The sequence below is a fragment of the Pantherophis guttatus genome, chromosome 2 (assembly GCF_059756535.1).
Source record: "Pantherophis guttatus breed Tessera chromosome 2, ASM5975653v1, whole genome shotgun sequence".
NCBI classification, from domain to species: Eukaryota; Metazoa; Chordata; class Lepidosauria; order Squamata; family Colubridae; genus Pantherophis; species Pantherophis guttatus.
Genome location: NC_142064.1, coordinates 202,086,961 through 202,107,589, shown reverse-complemented (window position 1 = coordinate 202,107,589; position 20,629 = coordinate 202,086,961). Strand labels below are relative to the sequence as shown.

Sequence of the window (20,629 nt, the reverse complement as noted above, 5' to 3'; positions counted from 1 at the left end):
CAGAGCTTGGATTCATTGAATGAGTTTACCAAAAATGTAAATATTGCAGAATATACAGCCTCATGCTACATAACTAAGCTCCATTTCATGCTGATTAAACTAAATCATTTATGTATCTTAAATAGAAAACTATCTTTAGATAGATTTTTACTCCAAAGGCATTTTATTAAAATAAATTTGATAAAAAAATTTAAAAAATCCAATTTAAATAAAAAAAATCCAATTTAAATCAAACATCCAATTTTTTTTTAAAAAAAATTTAAATCATCAATTTTTATCCACCCTGTCTCCAAGCATAGTTTTCTGAAATGTAATAAATAACTAGTCTAGCCAATTTGAAAACTTTGCTGAGATAGGATTATTCTAGTTTACTTTCAAAATATAATTCATGTATTTGTCCATATATACATGAATATGTATGTATATTTTGTTTGTCCATATATACATGAATACATGTATGTATATTTTAAAATACACTACAATATGTGGATATGCTCTTTTGAACAAAGACGCACAGTTCAGTCTTACTATGTTTTAATCATCGCTCTTTCTTAAAGCATACATAGTTGCTTATTAATACAAAGGTAGTGTCAAATATATTTTATTTTCTTGGTCTTGATTATTTTAAAATATAAATATTTTGTTTATTTCTTATTTTTTTAATAATTCACTATCTTTTCTTTATAAAAACAGGTCATGTTTCTATCTAGGTAAACATTGCTCTGAAATCTGTGTTACAGTAATGACCTAATCTATTGACTTTTTAAATATATCATCATGTAGATAAATATTTTTTCGGGCAATATATACAGTTCATAAAAATAATGTGTTACAGCACATTACCTAATACTCACAGCAGCAGTATGAATTAAATATAGATGCTGTTAAGAACAATAATTTGTTATCTAACCTATAGCTCTCTCCTACTTAAAAATTAGAGGGCTTCCCTTAGTTCCTGGGGCTCACTGGACGTCTGCCAATTGGTTAGGCACAGAGCCATCTCTGCAGATGTGTGCAGGAGATGTAAAGGGAAGAAGAAACATACTTTCAGGTGCTACTGGGACACTTTAGGCACATCCTTTAGTCAGATGGGAGCCACTTCCCTTTGAGTGAGTCCTATGCAGCTGGACTTGAAGCAGAATGGGACTCCTATATTTGAGGATTCATCTAAAAGGCACCTTGGTTCAAATACATTGAGCTTATAATGCTTGTGACTTATCAGCTCTCTAACCAATATATTCCTCTAAAAAGCAATTGGTCACAAAGGCTTTAATTAATAGGAGTTGTAGTCCAAAATACCTTTCCCATGCATAGGTCAGTGGTAGTCACAGAATGCGCTCCTTTACATAAAATATTGCTAAGAATATGCAAAATGAGTATGTAGAAAATACAAAATATGTGTTTAATAAAAGTAAACACATTCTTTAGAATGTGTATGCATTGAAATGAAATGCTACTTATGCTACTTATTTCTAATGATGTAGAAATAGCCAATTACTGTTGTATTTTTTTTCCACGTCCCTGAATTAGATGACCTGATTTAAACTACTTGAAGTCAGGCAAGTGATTCACATAAGTGTTGTGGCCTGCCAGCGGCCAGCAGAGCTGGCAGTAGATTCGGACAGTGAGGAGATTGGGGAGGAACGTGGGCCAGTCCTGGAGCCTGGGGAAGGCTCGGACGAGGGCTCTGCATCAGAGGCAGAGAGGTGGGCAGGGCCATCTGATAGTTATGTGCTGCCTCCAGACCCTCTGTAATCTGACATCAGCGAGGCAGAAAAACAGTGTGAACCTGTTCCCAGTGTGCGCATGCACAGAGCTGCCAGAAGGCAAGAACAATTAAGAGAAAAAAAAGGTTACTCGGGCTTGGAGATGATTGGCCCCTCCCATAAGACATAAAAGAGGAGCAAACAGACATGAGCCTTTGCAGGAAGCAATTAGTTCATATAGTCAATTCAAGATCTGAGAAGTCCGTTTGACTCTGTGCGCCATTTGGCCTTGCAAAAGTAATTGACAATTAGATCTCTGGCAGCGTTTCATGGAAGATAAAGGTGGGTGCTTATCAGCATTACCCTGAAAGACTGTGTCAACTCGATTAAACATCTGTCGGAATCTTCACAGACTGTTTGTGAATCATTACGTGCTGTGAATGACCATAATTCACAGCCGTCTCAATAAAAGAGTTTTTTTGGGACTAAGATTGTGATTTATGCTTTCTCAGGAAACCTAGGTCAGAACAATAGGAGCTTTTCCTATAGGAATAATATGAGCCCTTCTCAGAAATTGCTTTATCCACGAGCACTTCTCAGTTGGGCACAAAGCTCTTTGGATCTCAAATGGAAGAGAATATTTGTAGTTCAGGGTTGAATTGTGAGGTCCTTTGTGCTCTCTGAGCTTGGTTGGTCTACCACTGATGATGTTACCTAGTTTGGGAATGAAATATCTGCAATAAAACAATCTAGCTCAGAGAATATCATGGATCCCACAGTCTTTGCATCCCACTCTCAAACCATATCCTATATAGTTTGTTTAATAACTGAATTCTTCCCCCCCCCCATTACACCAGATGAAGCATTTTAGCATTATTAGCTGTAAACACTTTATAAAAACAGAGTATGTAGATCTTTCTTCTGAATGCTGAACGCTGGAAGGTAATCCATTCTGCTTTCTGTGCTCTGATGGAAGATAGACTTATCTCTCTTTCCACACCATATCAACATTTAGAAGATGTCCTAGGGATCAAATGTATTACTAGCTTGCTACCACAAATAATGTCATTGCTGGCCTAAGGGGGCATTTAGAGTTACTTTATTATGACCATGTTCACTCTGGAGTCTTTTTATGTAGCTGTTGTCCTTCATAAGCAGATAAGCACTGTCCTTGGCTATGTGAAACTTATCGTGTCCTTGGCATTGGTCCAAATGGGCCATACCACAAAATAGGTCTAAGGTTTTACTTCTGTAAAAGAAAAGGACAGGAAAATGTATGTTGCAAAGAATTTGTTCATTTTCTGCCAGAGCTCTTCATACAGATTTAGCAGTTTCCTCAGCAATTTCACCTTGGAATTTAGCTGGTATTTATCATTCTAGGGTGACACTTAAATTGATTATTTAGGGTTCTTTTGTCCTGTGTTGTCTTAAATATGTGTTTAAGACTAATTTTCTAGTTATCAGACTTTCCTGAAACTCATATATTGTACAATACAGTGCATGTACAGTAGATGTGCTATATAAAATTGTACAATGATAACTCCTATTCATCTTAGTCCTTTTGTTTGTATGTATGTTTGTGTGTGTGTGTGTCTTGCACAGCCTCTAACTAATTGAATCACTGAGGTGATGTCCATCTTTTATAAATTGCTAGCATGAACCCACCCACTCCTGTCATTATTTTAAATCTGTACCAGAAAATAACCAGCATTGCTTTTCTATAAGCATCACAGAAAAATTAACAATATAAGAATTTGAGACAGATATGGAGTCTATTTTGTACTTAATAACAAATCAGTGTACATTCCAAAAATAGAGGCTTCTGTTTGAGAGTCAAGCCAGCCAACCTAACCTTGACTACAAATGGCATTAAAAAGAAATACAGGTACACATGTTGTAGAAAGGGAATTATTCATTTTATTGCTGCTAGCCATTTATTAAAAAAGGAGATGGTTCTAGTTTAATTAACTGAGTTGAGTGCAGCAGATGGAACAGAATGTCTTGCAGCTATAAGACAATTCCGAAATGGTACCAGATGTTGGAAACTGTCCCTGGTGTTGTTTGAGTGCAACACAGATGTTACAGTCCCACCTGGCTAGTTTCTAAACACTGCAGGCTAAACAGCTGTGATGTAACCCATATAATGTACACAGGCACTAAAAGTAGAATAATTGAGCCACTACTACTTCCTATAAGGCTGTGACCACTCAAAGATGACATTTTTTTAAGGACAAATGAAGAGTAAGGCCAATTTTTAGTACTTTCAGGGGAAGAAAGGAGCTAATTAATACATTGCCCAGGAAGCTCAAATTCCTATATTAATGAGAGGTTGATTGTGCAGCAATGAACATTGGCTCAAATAAACACTCTGCAAAAGCTCATTAACATATACAGGTTTAAAAAATTAAAGAGCAGCTTTTCTCCTGAGTCTAATAGCAGTTTTATAGGGGGCTGATTTTTTTTTTAATTCCAATTATGCCTATCCTCCTGAAGTATCGCAGCCCCAATTTTTGTCCATCAATCTTGTCTAACCGGTAACGCCAAATATATAGTAGTGCTAAGCTATACGGTTTGTTCTTCTAGATTGAGAGTCTCTGTGAAACGCCTAATGTATTATGATTATGCTCAACTGAATTTTAATACATTTTTCTATTTTGATTGATAAAGTATTGTTGGGAAGAATAATTGGAAGTACTGAAGTACTTTTTGAATAAAATGGTTTCAGTGCTGGAAAGAGAGTATGTCAACATATAAAAAATAAAGCCCAATTTACTTTACCGTATTTTCCAGAGTATAAGACGACTGGGCATATAAAACGACTCCCGAATTTTCCTGTTAAAATATAGGGTTTGGGCTATACTCGCCATATAAGACTACCCCTCTTCCAACGCACACCAAATAAAAATTAAAAAACATCAACTGGCTCACCCACAATGTAAAAGCAGCTGTGCTAGACCCAAAATGGCCCCTGCAACAGGCAGAAACCTCACACAGCCACAAAAAGCCCCAAAAAACAACTTTCCCACTTTACACACACACAACACAACACAACTGGCTCACCCACAATGTAAAAGCAGCTAGACCCAAAATGGCCCCTGCAACAAGCAGGAACCTCACACAGCCCCAAAAAGCCCCAAAAAACCAACTTTCACACTTTACACATACAAAATTCCACATACAGCTTTGTGAGATTTTGTGTGTTTGTGTAGTTAGAGTGAAACACTACAAAAACACACTAAATCTCAGAAAGCTGCACAAATATTATTTTATTTTATTTTTATTTTTATATGAAAGCTAAATTTAAAACTTCCTAAACTTTAAATGGCTAGGTCTAAAAAAGAACAACTAAAAAAACCCCAATTAACTATTTTTTTTAAAGATCCCAAAGGGGAAAAAACTTACCCAATAGAATAGGGGTCTCCAACCTTGGCAACTTTAAGACTTGTAGACTTCAACTCCCAGAATTCCTCAGCCAGCTTTGTTTTGCTGGCTGAGGAATTCTGGGAGTTGAAGTCCACAACTCCCTGCCTGCTTGATTGCAGGCAGGGAGTTGCTTGCTGATGGAATGGATTCAGGCAAGTGAAGCAAGGCAAGCGTTGCGACTAGCAGCTAAGGTAAGCAAGCTGGAGGGGGAAAACTTTTTTCCTTCTACATGGCTCTGGCGATCCCAGCTGAGTTGCCTGATTAGCAGATCGTCAAGAGTTTGGATCGCCAGAGCCATTTAAGGCTCATCAGAGCCTTTGGGGCTGGTCTGCCTGGTTACAGGAGAACGACACCCGGCGTATAAGACGACCCCCGACTTTTGAGAAGATTTTCATATGTTAAAAAGTTGTCTTATACGCCGGAAAATACGGTATATGACTTAAGATGTGGAATCGTGTGTTCACCTTTTATGCTTTCTCTTGTTCAAGATTTAATTTGTTGTATGACCGGCAGCATAATAAGCAAAAAAGAGGGGGATTTTTTTTTTAAAAAAAACCAACCATTATTCTGTGTCTTATTTGATTAGAATTGTTTTAACTTTTGCTACTATAATAACAAGCCTTTTGTCTATAGTAATTTTTTATGAGTTTTGACAAGGATTATATCATGCAGCCTTAAAAATTCTTTTCATTCTATATAAATATATAAATAATAAGATAGACTTGAGCTATATAAGAAAAATATTCAGCATGATTTGGATTAATATTGTACATAAAAGGAGAAAATGCCGTTTATGGGCCTCATTATATATTTAGTTTGGATTGGCATTGTTTAAGAGTAGTTTATTGTCCCTGCTTTCTCTCTCTCTCCTATTATTTTCAGCATTAGTATGGACCTTCCATTTTCTGTATCCATTGTGAGATGTGTGCTAGATTACATTCTCTTTGGTTTTTCTTATTAAAAGTATGTGTAAACTTTACCAAAGGAAGCGGTTCTGGCTTTCTTCATGACAACCTGCCTTCTCATTCCTTTGGTTTTAGGTGGCTCCACTGACCTCTTTGGAGGCTTTGCTGACTTCAGCTCTCCTGCAGCTGCCTCCGCAAGCTGTCCCCCATCACAAGGTAGGAAAGGGAACAGAATAGACCCCAAAATTGTTGATCGCTATTATGCTAGAACCAAAAGCCAGTCCTTTCGTTTGAACAGAGGGCTTTTTTTAAAAAAGCTGCTGATCTAAGTATGAGAAAAGAATCCAGTTTGTTCAGTACAATCACCAAAGGCTGGTGATAGTAGGCAGGATGATAATTCACACCGACAGGAGGAGGTTTTGTGTTTGATTTTGGTATACATTCTAAATGTGTTAAACCTTTCCAGAGGCTTATAAAAACGATTTCTTTGGGTTAGGGTTCTGCATGAAATCTCATCTCTGCTTTTTGGCGGTTTGCCACTCATCTTTTAGAGAGCATCAAAGCCCACAATAGGGGGTTTGGGAGCCATAGGTTTCCCCACCATTGCTTTAGACCCACCTGTTGGCAATTCAGAGAAAATTTTATTGTTGTCCTCCCTCTAATAGAGTATTTGCCCCAGTGTATTATTATTCTGCTTCTTATAACATAAGAATATAGCTTGTTTTGAAAATCTTTAAGATTTAATTTTTGCAAGGTTTCAATTTACCGCATTTCCTCCGATTCTCTTTTGAGTATCTTTATGTTGATCAAGTCATTCAGAATTAGGAAATATCAAAGGTATTTATTATGCCTCCATTGTGCTTAATCAATAATTCCATTCCTCACATACTTCCCCCCCCCTTGCTTGTGGAAATTTGTGCAGTTTCTCTCGCAGGTTGTAGGTTTCATGCCTCCCTTTCTCTCTCTTAAGGAGCTCAAGAATTGTAAGGCTTCTCATAGCATAAACATATAATCGGTGCTGTTTGTTTTGATACTATGTTAGAAGTGTTGGCACCTGGTAATATGACGTATCATCATTGTTTTTGGGTCATGTGCGTTACCTGAAATTCCCAGAGAGCTCTTCGTTGCTGAATCCCAGGACTTATTAGGAACGGGTTCATCTATGCGTTGCCTCTGTTTAGAATTTGAAAGCAATGGGAGAGGGGGGAGGGAATCAGCTTTAGAAAGCTTTCAAAAATTTTACACATTTTAACTGATCTCAGCATTTCTCTGGTGTTTGCAATAGTTCTAGATCCAGTACTTTAATTCTAAAACTCCTTGGTTTCTTTATAAATACATTTTATAATCATTTACTAATGCCTTAATAGATTTTAAAGCAAGGTTGTGTAGAAAAACCTTATACTTGTTGACAATAGATTTAAAAAGTGGAATGGCATGTTTAGAAAGCCATTGAATAAATGATGTGAACTTGGTATTTCTGCTGCGGTCTTTGCTGTATAATCAGAAGACATTGACTGGGCAATAGCAGTCAATACACTTTGATACCACTACGTAATCTCATTTTATTCCTACTTGTTAGAAGACTAGATTTAGACAGTCACAGGGTAGATTTAATTTAAATCAAGCCAATTTAAATCACAACTTAAATCATTATTTAAATCACTGGTAAAAAGGCTTTTTAGAATCTTTAATATTATTATTTGCAAACAAAATGAAGGTTTCCTATTTAGCTTGCAGAGCTTGGATTCATTGAATGAGTTTACCAAAAATGTAAATATTGTAGAATATACAGCTTCATGCTACATAACTAAGTTCCATTTCATGCTGAATAAACTAAATTATTAATGCATCTTAAATAGAAAACTATCTTTAGTTAGATTTTTACTCCCAAAGCATTTTATTAAAATAAATTTGATAAAAATAAAAAAAAAATGATTTAAATTTTAAAAAATCAGATTTAATTTTTTAAGAAATCCAATTTTTTAAATTTATTTTCTTAAATCATTGCTTTTTATCCACCCTGGACAGTCAAGAACCCAGAATTGTCTCAGTAATGACAGCAAATGGCTGTGTGATACAATGTTTGTTGTTGTGCACCATATTTACTACCTTGTTTCATGTATGATGTTATGATTTCTAGAGTATATTTAATATTTTGTTTTTACTGTGTGAGCTGGCCAGAGTTGATTTGGAATCAGGCATCACCTAAGACTAATTAATTAATACTTTCATGTGTAGATGTTATTTGGACACTCCATTCTGTTTGCTATGATAACTGTAATAATGGTGCTTATATTCCGCCAGGCTGGGCTATCAATATAATGATTTTAATTGGTTTTAAATTGGGTTTTTAAATTTGGGGTTTTATAAATTAGGCCTATTATTTAATAATTTTAATTAGTTTAAATACTGTCTGTCTTTGTGTTTTTAATTAGGCTGTACACCGCCCTGAGTCCTTCGGGAGAAGGGCGGTATAGAAATAATAAAATAAAATAAAATAAAATAAAATAAAATAAAATAAAATAAAATAAAATAAAATAAAATAATAAAATAAAATAAAATAAAATAAAATAAAATAAATAAAATTAAAAAATAAAATAAAATAATAAAATAAAATAAAATAAAATAAAATAAAATAAAAAAATCTACACAAAAACTCTTTTTAGACCCATAAATCATGGTTCTGTATCTTGTGGTGTTGAAAAATATCCTAAAAATAGTTGCATGTCTTAGAAGGAAAGAGAGAATTGCTTATTTTCATTATTATTTTTTCTTTAAGATTCTTGCAAAATAAAAATTGTCCAGTGGAGGGGAAAAGGCCTGAAATTTCTTACTCCTGATATCAAATCCCAAACTGATAGATTATCTCACCCAGCAGTTTCATGTACGCATGAAACAAAAAGCCTTAGTCCAACCAGTTTCTCAAAAACTTTTCTTAAAAAGAGAAGGGAGATGGGGCAGTAGTTATTTAAACAACTGAGTTTGAGGATGGCCTCTTCAAGAGAGGGCATACTGTCTCTGTCAAGACTGGAAACATTCCATGCCCTTTTTAAATTAAAGCATGTCACGGGTTGGGAGCTAAGCCCAGTTAAAAGTGGTTTTCAAAAAAGACCAATTTAACTATGATCCCAAAGCAGCTTTAATGCACTTGACATGAAGCAGGTCTGCACGACTTTTGATTGTCCCTCCCATATCTTGGGCCCAACCACCCCAAAAATGTGATGAATAGATTTCTTGATGCACTGGGATCCAGAATGTATACAGCTTCCCCAAGAAAGGCCCTGGGATGGATTAAATTAAAGCCTGTCCTTTTTTTTTTTTCCATTCATCACCAAAACTACATTTTATGAGAAAAGAAGATCTGGGTTGATCTAAGAACTGTGCCTTTAAATACTTCAGCATGCACTGTTCTACCTAAATCTTCACAGATTATTAAAACTGTTGTTTTGGATAGCTGAATCCTGTTATGCAAATATCATAGTATAATTTAATAATATTCCTTTATCACTATTACTGTGATTAATCTGTACTGATCACCATTATGCAAACAGGCAATTATGATTTATCTTTCTCGAACAACAAAGCCCCTCTAGAAATCTTGGTTGATTCATCATCTTTCGTGTAAAGTTCCCCAAAGAATGGCAATAGACACCTTTCTATTTCCCCATCTCCTTTGTATGTGTATTTGGAATATGAGCATCCAGTAACTGGAGAATCAACACATTCAGCAGTTACTTACCCATCAGGAATACTTTAAATGTGCTTACATTTTTAATAGGCAAGACTAATTGAAACACTCCCAATAAAGTCCTTTTTCTAAGGGAGATCAAAGCAAATGTTTCATCATTGCCCCAAGCTAATGAATTTCAACCTGCTACTTGCAGCATTAAAGCGCACCATTGTGCAGAGAGGTGTAGATCTTCTTTTCCCTCCCCGTCCTGGCTTACTTAAATTTTAATCCATCGTTGGAAGGAAATTAATTAAAATAAAGGGTTTTGTACCCAGGTGCACAGGTAATATTAAGAGTTACTGAAGTGAGATATAAATTATTGCAGCAACTTTATAATTAAGCACATTAGATTCTAGATAATCTGCAAGTTTGTCGATCACTAATTCCTTATTATCACTACAGGTCGGATTACTCTGCAGTCAGAAGGGTCTCGTTTCTGTGACCTTCTATTTCCCCAGTCTTTCATTGCTTGTTTCGTAAAACTCATCCCATGTAATTCATGAAAAAATCCTGAATTATTCCCTTTTAGTCCTGCCTGATATTAAATATAAAATGTTACTTGCAAGGTGTAAATCTGTATAATAAGCAACATTGCTGTCCATTACCTTCCTGGTTGAAGTATGGGACAAAAATGATTGGTTAATCATTTATTGATCAAAATTTTCTTTCATTATGTGTGACTAAAAGTTATAATATTCATCAGTGGCTAATGAGTGAAATTTATCATCAAAATCTACTTCACATTTTTAAAAAAGAGTAGGCTTTGCTTTCATCGTTACAGTTTCATCATAAGGTTTGCTTATGCGGGTAACACTCCACTTATGACCATTGGTTTAACAATGGTTTGAAGTTACAATGGCCATAGAAAAAGTGGCTTATGACCCGTCCTTAAAAATACAATCATTGCATCACCCCCATAGTCACGTAATAGCAATTTGGGTGTTTGGCAACCAACTCCCATTTGTGACAGTTGTAGCATCCTGCAGCCATGTAATCTTGATTTGCAAACTTTTCAACTGGCTTCTGACAAGCAAAGTCAATTGGGGAAGCTAGATTCACTGAACAACTCTGATTCACGTGACTGAGTGATTTGTTGAACGACTGGCAAAAACGGCTGTAAAAATCAGACCCAGTCACATGATAACTCACTTAACGACCACATCACTTATTGACCGAGATTCCTGGCCAATTGTGGTCATATATCTGGGATTACTTGTACGTTTATTCAAGTTAAATATGTACTTTTATAAAATATGGAAATAGATTCCTCTATAAAAAGAACAGAAGTAATTGGAGAGCTAGTCAGTATTTTCTGTGGAAAGATTTGAATGTGTGCGAGAGCTTTAAATGCATATTTATCAAAGCACCCGCAGAGTGCTAAATAAATACTATATAATGCTGTCAACCAGCACAACAGAGGTGAGATAAACACCCAGAGGCAGTTGAATTTGAAAGCCATTATTTTATTGGTATCCCACTTAGCTATACTGATTTAATAACTCTTTGTAAGCAAATAATTTATATGTAATCGGATGAGTTTGAACAAATTGCTGTTTTTATTACTTACGACCGTGAGACCATTCTTGTTTATAGTGATTGATTCAAAGCCTCAGCCTAAGTCAGTGTTTTCTGTTTTACCTAAGGCTCACCATTTTTCAGTACTAATAATTTAAATACTGAACCTCTGACGCCTCCTCTATCTATCATGCGCTTGTGGGTTAGATGTTATACTGTCCAGGAATTTGCATCCTACTGATAAACTGTCAACAGGTGTCACCTATCCAAGCCATACTTTCTGCTATTGGCAAGTGAATTTCTCATTTTCTTGCTACCACTTTCAAGTTGTTAGAATATTCATGAGGGAGAGTAGGGCCCAAATGGAGATTCTACCTGCAGATGTTAATCTGGGTGGACAAATGTCAATTCCCATTTGTACCAGTTCTTATAAGGGGGCATTTATTTGACTTACAAAGGGTTTCTTTTCTTTTTCCTCTCCAGGTACAATTACAAGCGGGAATGGAGAATTTGGTGACTGGAGTGCCTTCAACCAAGTTGCTCCATGCCCAGCTGCTCCAGCTGGAGAACTCTTCAGTAGCTCTGCTCAGCCAGGTGCTGAGCTCTTTGGCAGCTCTGGTCAGCAGGGTCTTGGTCAGTCTCCAGGTGCTGCAAATTCTGCTGACGTGTTTGATTTGATGGGCACCTCCCAAGCCACAATGACCTCTTCTCAAAGCATGAATTTCTCCATGATGGGCTCTAACACTGTCAGCATTAATCTACCTATGTCAAGGTCACAGGTATATAATTGTTCTGCAAGCCATTAATCGCCATTTTCTCTATGTTTGAAACGGTGTCTGAATAATTTAGACAAATACTTAGCTTATTTTATCTGTTCTGAGTATTTTCTAGCCTATTTTACTTTGATCGTTATTCTTTGAGATTCATTTAAGTAGAAAAAAGAGTCATTCTAGAGCAACAGAACATATTGTAGAATTTCTAGCTGTAACGTTTTAATGGTTCGGAAAAAGTGTCAGTTGTTTCCTGTGTTAAGAGTTTGAAGAGGGAATTGCTCAATTACAAAATATTAGTCCTTTAGTTAGGTAAATTTCCATCTAATTTAAAAAGATTTCAAAAAATAATTGGAGAGGTCAAACATGGTTGGGAGAAAGAAGAGGATTTTTCTGAGTTTCTGGTCTTGGCATTAACTAATGATTCAGTTCCAGAATCTAAAGAGTTGGGAAGGACTTCAGAGTCATGTAGACCAACTACTTGCCCAATGTAGGATTCACCAAATCGTTTCTGACTGATGACTATAAAACCTTGTAGTTTTATCCCACTGGTTCCAGTCGTCCTCTCTAATTCTCTAATTCTTATTCTCTAAGAATAAGTCAAATACTTCTATTGGTAAAAAAGTAAATTCCCTTTTCAGATATTATCATATTGCTACTTGGACATCTGTTCTACAGGCTAAACATATTCAAGTCTTTTAACTGCTTCTCATAGAATTTGGTTTCCAGACCCCTTACTATCCTGGTAGGCCTCCCCTAAATTAAATTGTCAGTGTCCTTTGTGATCTGTGATCCCATACTGTGCGAACTTCGTAGGTTATTCCTGTGTCAAATTCTAGACCATTAAAGGAATGAATCTCATAACTCTAAAAAAAATTTTTCAATGTTTCCAGCCTTTGCAAAGTGTTAATCCAATGATTCAGAAGCCTAATCCACTATATAATCTGGGCACAGAGATGGTCCCCAAAAATGTAAGCAAAACTCTGCCTTCAACATGGTCCGATCCCAGTGTAAATATCAGTTTGGACAATTTAGTTCCTGGTATGCAGCCTTCAAAACCCCAGCAACCATCACTGAACACAATGATTCAGCAACAGAGTAAGCAACCATTCTCTCCTATCTGTTCATGCATGTTTCTAAAACAGGTCTCTCTGAATCAGGGGTGAAATCCATTTTTTTTTACTACTGGTTCTATGAGCATGGCTTGGTGGGCATGGTGTGGCTTGGTGGGTGTGGCAGGGAAGGATACTGCAAAATCTCCATTCCCACCCGACTCAGGGGCCGGTCAGAGTTGGTATTGGCTGGTTCTCCAAACTACTCAAAATTTCCACTACCGGTTTTCCAGAACCTGCTGGATTTCACCCCTGCTCTGAATGGGTTTGTGTAGGATTAAAGTTATCTCCATTTTGAAAATACTTTACATAACTTCAGTTTCAGTGCTCCTAGTATTTTTTTCTCAATAGAATTCATGTTACATTTCAAATAAATGTAGGCTTTGCCAGTTCAATAGTAAATTATGATTTTGTACCCATAAGATACCCAATACAATCTCAAGGGAAAAAATGCTGATTCTTTTGGTTGGCAAACTGCTTCCAGTAAAAATAGACAGTATTGAGATGAATTGAATAAGGGCCTGATGATCTTTTAATGCTTCCTGTAAAGCTTGTCACTAAACACAGATGTGGTGGCTCAGTGGCTAAGATGCTGAGCTTGTCAATCGAAAGGTCGGCAGTTCAGGGGTTCGAATCCCTAGTGCCGCGTAACGGGGTGAGCTCCCGTTACTTGTCCAAACTTCTGCCAACCTAGCAGTTCGAAGCACATAAGAAATGCAAATAGAAAAATAGGGCCCACCTTTGGTGGGAAGGTAACAGTGTTCTGTGCGCCTTTGGCATTTAGTTATGCTGGCCAAATGACCACGGAGACGTCTTCAGACAGCGCTGGCTCTTCGGCTTTGAAATCGAGATGAGCACCGCCCCCTAGAGTCAGGAATAACTAGCATATATATGCGAGGGGAACCTTTACCTTTACCTTATAGATAGCAATTCAAAAGGAGTTTGGATTGAGGAATGTTGGAAATGAAAATGAAGCTTATTCAGGAACTACTGACTAGAATTAATTGGTTCCCACACTGCTATGTTCTTTTGTACAATATAAATTAGTGGTACTCAACAGTTACATGGTTGGTTGATTTATGTTTGCTTTAACCTATCTTTAAATGTTGGAAATGTACAGCATCATCATGAATGGCATTTCCAAATATCAGAAAGTGGTAACTCTTTATTTCTCTGTTTTGGTTCTGAACCTTTTGTAATCCATCAGTATGCATTATAGTTTGCCATTAGGCAGCGGGGCAAGCACAATTGTAAGTAATGAGATGATGTCAGCTTGAAAGCTCACAAAGTGTAGCCATATTTAATCTAGTGGTATATCATACCCATTTACTTCTTTTGTTGACCTCTTTTCCCAAACACTTGGGAAATCCCAAATCCATCTCTCCAGGCAATAATTGCTCTTCTTCCTAATTCTAATGTTGTCCGGTCAGAGATAAGGGAAATTCAAGCAGAAAAGGATATGAGTTCCCCCCCCCCCCATGAGGTTGGGAATGTGCTATAGGTGTATAGATCATTCAACATCAAAACATGTTGATACAGATTTTGCTAAGGGAATAGAAAGAGAAGCCGAAATTTGGATGCAGTAAATCTGCAACAAGTAGAAGTTAATACTATATAGTAATATTAGATATTAGAAAGGTATGGAGGTTGTGACTTGAATTTTAATTTATTTGAAGCTTTGATTTGACCTCCAGGGAAAAGAGAGAGAAAAGATTTGCCTTAAATAAGTAAGACAGCAAACATTTCAAATGCTTTATACTTAAACCACATTTTTCTTCCAGATATGCAACAACCTATGAATGTGATGACTCAGAATTTTGCAACTTTGGGCCTCAACTCACCTCCCAGCATGATGCCTCTTCGACCTCCAGCAAACCCATTGATGGGCAGCCCTGTTCCCGTGGGGATGGGAATGCCTACCGCAATGACTAGCACAATGGGGATGGCTTCCATGGGAGGCCCTAACCCTATGATGAACCAGGGCATGATGGGAATAAATGTGAACATGGCAATGCCAACTTCTGGAATGGGTTTGTCGGGTACAATGGGCATGGGAGTTTCTAATATAACTGTGGCATCCTCTATGACTCCTGGAACTGTGCAACCTAAGCAAGATGCCTTTGCCAACTTTGCCAATTTTAGCAAATAAAGATTATAAACCAATCAGATCGAATGAAGGATTTTAGCTGCACAAATAAAGCTGGGATAAGGGTGGAAAATGCTGATCAAATGCTTTTTTCCTTCTTTTTATTGCTTATTTTAAAGGAGTCCACATAAGAATCCAAAGGTCATTTTTTTGAACTCTAAAACTACTTTTGTTCAAGTTTTGGAATTGAATGTTCTTCCAGTGAATTGACACTGCAATGTCTAGGCCATGTTTTATAATGGGACAATTCAAAGCTTTTCTGGTAGCAGCAACAGTTTTAACTTTGAAACTTATGGGAAGAATGGAATTTGGGGGTAAATACGTGTGAAACTAATTTTATACTTGATTTCTTTTTCCCCCATTGGAATCTGTTTTATCTTAATTGGATCCATTCCTTTTCCTACCACTGAGTCAAATTTGAAGTCAAAGTATGCTGATCAATTTTTTATAAGAAAATATATATATATATTTTTGTCCAAAATGGCTTACATGTGTGATTATGGCTAATTCAAAGAGACCTGGAATGTATATATACTTTTGCTACTCTTCCAGCAACACTGCTGTACTGTCCAAATTTTTATTATAGACCTCTTCGAGCAATTTGCCTACGAATAAAGCTGGGGCAGGGAGGGATGTTCCTGCCAGGTTCTGCTATAAAATATTCAGCACAGGACTGGTGGAAATATTCTCCAGAACTGCTACATGGTTTCCTTTTGGAGAACTCTTTATGTATAATTTGGAATTCTTTTAAAATTGTTTTCTGCAGTTCTGCATCAGCGGCCAGTGGCATATTCCCTAGCATTCTCTGGGGTTATTGTTTACATCACCGATAGTCTGAAGGCAGCAATGTTTATTCATTCATTCTTTCTTGCAACTTTACAAAAAACAACAAGAGGATGACTGTCTTTTAAGTTAATGGTAATCATCTTCAAACATTTTGTCAAGCCAATAGCATTAAATTTTAGATTTTATACAATTGTTGGCTTTGTTTTATGTAAATATGGCCTTAGCAATTGCAGAATCCAATAGAGAGGAGTTAAATATATATAAATATATATATATTATTATTATTAAAGGAAACCTGTAGCAGTCAGATTTTATGAATCAAATGAAAATAAAAAGTGAATGAATGAATGAAAGATTTTTTTTCCTTTACCTGTTTAAAAGAAAGCCTCCATTTAGGATCACCCACATATCATGATTTTTGATCTGGCATGCAGAAGTTCAATTTATGTTTGCAAAGTCAGGGCTGCTACTGAAATAAGTACTATATTCTAGGTATTAAAACTTCATTGCTTCCCCCTTTCTTCTGTTGGTTACTTTATTTTTTTATTGTTCCTATTAAATTGATTAAAATTTATTTCTATTGTACTCATAATGTTCTGTTATGCATAACATTAAAGTGTTCATTAAAAGCACTGTTGGGGCTGTTCTTCCTTTCATTCCATTTGATGTTTATGAGAGCAGTTGGGGGGAATAAGGATCATTTGGGTAAAGTAATTTTTATAAATAATTTAAAAATGTTTAATGACTTCTTATCACCCACCTTTTCTATCCGACTCTACTGTTAAAAATTAAAAATGAAGCAGCCAAGATATCTTGACCCACTCCAGCCTTGCTAATGCTCCATCTACAACATTTCTAATTAGGCAGAAATTCATGTACTTCAGCTAAGTGGTAATGAAAAGTGATTCATTTGCTGAATAAGAGATGAGAGTGAGTGTAATTAGCTGACTGCGGTTTTTAATCTTTCAACAATTCAGTGTGTTTAAATTAGTTTCATAAAATAGGAGCTTTCAAGTGTTGTTACATCAAAGTAATCAAGACAAGCTTTACTGGCTGAGCAGGACAGATCTTCAGTTCCAATTTTGAAATCCTTGAACTTTTTGTGGGAATTGTCTTCATAACTTCGGCTTGTGACAGATGTTAAGAAGCAGAAAAAGAAAGCAAGCATGCAAATAGAACATGAATTGCAAGTGATGGCAGCAGATGGGTTCTATGAGGGAATAGAGAAGTGGTCAAAAATATTTTTTTATCCACTAGGATGGCAAAGTACCAAAATCCAGGAATATGGTCTATCTATACATACAATAACAGACCAGATTGTGTCTCTTCAAACTAGAATGTTTTTCAAGAAATGTGGAACCAAGCTGGGTTGAACCTGGACTACATTAATGCTTTGGAACACATGGTGAAACCTGTCAGATATTTTGCTAGAAATATCTGATTGTCTCCTGCTGTACCCTTTCCGTGGACACTGAGGCACGTAACAATATATTCAGGGCAGGTGGGAAGTATAAAAGCAGAACCTATTGGCAGCTTTTCAAATCTGAAGCCTCTTCAAACCTGGTCAACAGGTACCAACCAGACTTGGATGTGATTCTGGAATATGTTTCTGCAAATATCCAAGAAAGGAAATGGAAAGCAAATATAGAAACTGAGAATGTTTCCCTGAATTTTGATGATGTGAATATTTTTCATGCATGGCGGGATCCAAAATATCCTCCCAATAGGCAGATTTAATTAATTATATTTGACACACACAGACACACTGGCAATTTAACGATTCAAGTAATACAGCCCCCCCAAACGAATGTTCCAAGAAAAAAGAAATTGGGTAAAATAAACTTTTGGGGGCAAGCGATGGCATGCATTTTGGGGAGTTCAGCAATAAATCTATCCCTAAAGTCCATCTTCCATTCTGATGGCAGAAGACCCAGACAAGATTCTTCCCCAAGGATGCATTGGACACACATTAATAAGAAACTTGATGTATTTCCAACACACCAAAAAGTCCAGGCCATAGTGATGCTGACCATTGAAACAATGTTTCATCCTTCATGGAAAACAGCCTATATTTTGCCATTTCAAACAATAGCTAACGAATAAATAAAAGATTTATTGGTAATATGGTAATGCAACATATTCTAACAGAAATGATGTTTAAAACTACTAAATGAGAATGTGTGGCAGCATCTGTTTTATCTTGATCCATCAACAAAGAACCGCCTAACATTTTTCTATGGAAAGAAGGAACAAAAAGGACAGATTATCAATAAACAGCTTGTATAATGTGAGCAATCATCCTGTGCTTGGCTGACAGTAATAGTAAAACAATGCTTAAACCCTCTTTTTTTCTCTCTCTCCTCCTCAGAGTTTAGGTTTCTAGAGATTGCAGGAAATTGAACTGTTTGGCTATGTATTCAGTCTGAAGAGCAATAATGATCCTAAATGCTAATTATGAAAGCCTTTTTGAAAGCAGATAATTATATAGCCGGCAGCACCATCACAAATATTGGCAGACTTGGGGATCGCAACATTCATATTCTTCCCTAGTAAGGAAAAGATTGGCTAGAACTGAGCAACAGAAATCTGACTGACTCAGGATTGACCGTAATGGGAGGAGAAATAACATTTGAGTATTTTGGAAAAGAGTAACAACAGCAGCAAAATTTTTTAAAAACAGGAGCCTCACATACATATTTTGTTACACGTTACCTTGTAAATGAGTATTTTGTCTATGGCTTGTTTCTGGTTTAATATTTTAACATATTCTTTGGAACTGCAAAATGAGATTTTTTTAAAAAAAAAGTTATAAGTAATTTGATCAAAAAAATAATGATCTACAGTATAGATTTCATCCCCAACAACTCTGGGGAAACTAATGCTTTTCTCAGCGTAGCAAAGATGGAACATTGACTTGGTAAATGAGTTTTCATACAGGAAAAAAAAACAATCACACAAAAATTTTGGTGGGGGAAAGTCAGCTAATTACATGTTTAATACCGAGTACAAGAATCTTTCGTGCAATCTTTGCAGAAAGATTGGCCTAGCATGCATTCTTCAAAACCGCTTAGGTCACACTTAGGTCTTGTGATTCCAAAGGAAACAAAGAATTACATCAACATCCTACCTATTCGGGGCAGGAATGCATATTAAAGTCAGGAGAACTTGGCCATTTTCTTGAGATTTGAAGCCATGTCAAGCTAAAATCAATATCTGATGTTGCATGTGCCAGTCAATTAGAAATTTAGTTATGACCGTGGAGCTGTCCTTCTAATGTTTGTGGATTTTCACAAAAAAAGAGCCGGGCAATTTATATCAGTATTTCTCAACCATGGCAACTTTTAAGATGTATGGGCTTCAATTCTTCAGCATGCTGGCTCGGGATTTCTGGAAGCTGAAATTGACATATCTTAAAGCCACCAAGGTTGAGAAACCCTGATTTACAACATTTTGCTTATTATGAAACAGTAATTTAAGATACAGATGGGATTGGATTTGAGATCAAGAAAACAGTTGATGTTCCAGACATTCTAGGTCATGACATTTATTTATTATTTATTTATTTATTTGTTTAAATTTCTATACCGCCCTTCTCCAAATAGGACTCAGGGCGGTGCACAGCCTAAGTAAAAACAAAGCATACAAAATTTAAAAAACAGTATTAAAATAATTAGATATTCTGGCCGTAAATTAAAACAACCCAATTTAAAACCAATTTAAAATTTAGCTCAAGCCAGCCCAGCTAGTTGAAATAAATAAGTTTTCAGGGCCCGACGAAAAATCCGGACATTGTCGTCCTTATAGAAGTTCCTCTTCTATTTCTTTCCTTGGAGATAATCAGAGAATGAAGCTCAACAGTTGTACTTGGTTATTCATATTGTGATATTTCTTGTGATGTTTCTCACAATTTAAGTACTAGTTATACTCAGTGGTTACATTTCCAGCAAGATACAACAAATTCTGTCGTCTATAAAGGTAAAGGTAAAGGTTCCTCTCACACGTATGTGCTAGTCGTTCCCGACTCTAGGGGGCGGTGCTCATCTCAGTTTCAAAATGGAGAGCCAGCACTGTCCGAAGATGTCTCCGTAGTCATGTGACCGGCATGACTAAATGCCAAAGGTGCACGGAACGCTGTTACCTTCCCACCAAAGGTGGTCCCTATTTTTCTACTTGCGTTTTTTAAGTGCTTTCGAACTGCTAGGTTGGCAGAAGCTGGGACAAGTAACAGGAGCTCACCCCATTAGGCAGCACTAGAGATTCGAACCTCTGAACTACCGACCTTTCGATTGACAAGCTCAGAGTCTTAGCCACTGAACCACTGCGTCTCTGTCATCTATAACAAGTGCCAAATAGGTTCACATGTCTTTAATGGAGCTGGAGCTGTTACCACAATAATGATCAAATGCAATGACTTTATTCGATTATTTAAAGAATTCTGACAAGGTAGTATGACCTGAAATGCATGGAACTGAATGCTGTGTCTTACTTAAAACCCATTACAAATAGAACCAGGTTGCAACTAAAATTGCTCAGAGC

At 36.4% G+C, this 20,629-nt stretch overlaps 1 protein-coding gene across 2 annotated transcripts in view; it reads left to right on the top strand.

The window, feature by feature from the left end:
* The window catches only part of CLINT1 (clathrin interactor 1), an 89,340-nt gene extending 72,615 nt beyond the window's left edge, over positions 1-16,725 (top strand). Inside the window, exons 9-12 of one of the 2 annotated variants that reach the window (XM_034401502.3) lie at positions 6,170-6,250; positions 11,763-12,058; positions 12,943-13,147; positions 14,943-16,725. In XM_034401502.3, coding sequence (XP_034257393.1) covers positions 6,170-6,250; positions 11,763-12,058; positions 12,943-13,147; positions 14,943-15,310 — 950 coding nt within the window. In that variant the 3' untranslated portion in view covers positions 15,311-16,725. The remainder of the gene's footprint in view (positions 1-6,169; positions 6,251-11,762; positions 12,059-12,942; positions 13,148-14,942) is intronic. The other variant, XM_034401511.3, reaches the window with a different exon arrangement.
* Positions 16,726-20,629: the final 3,904 nt, after the last annotated feature.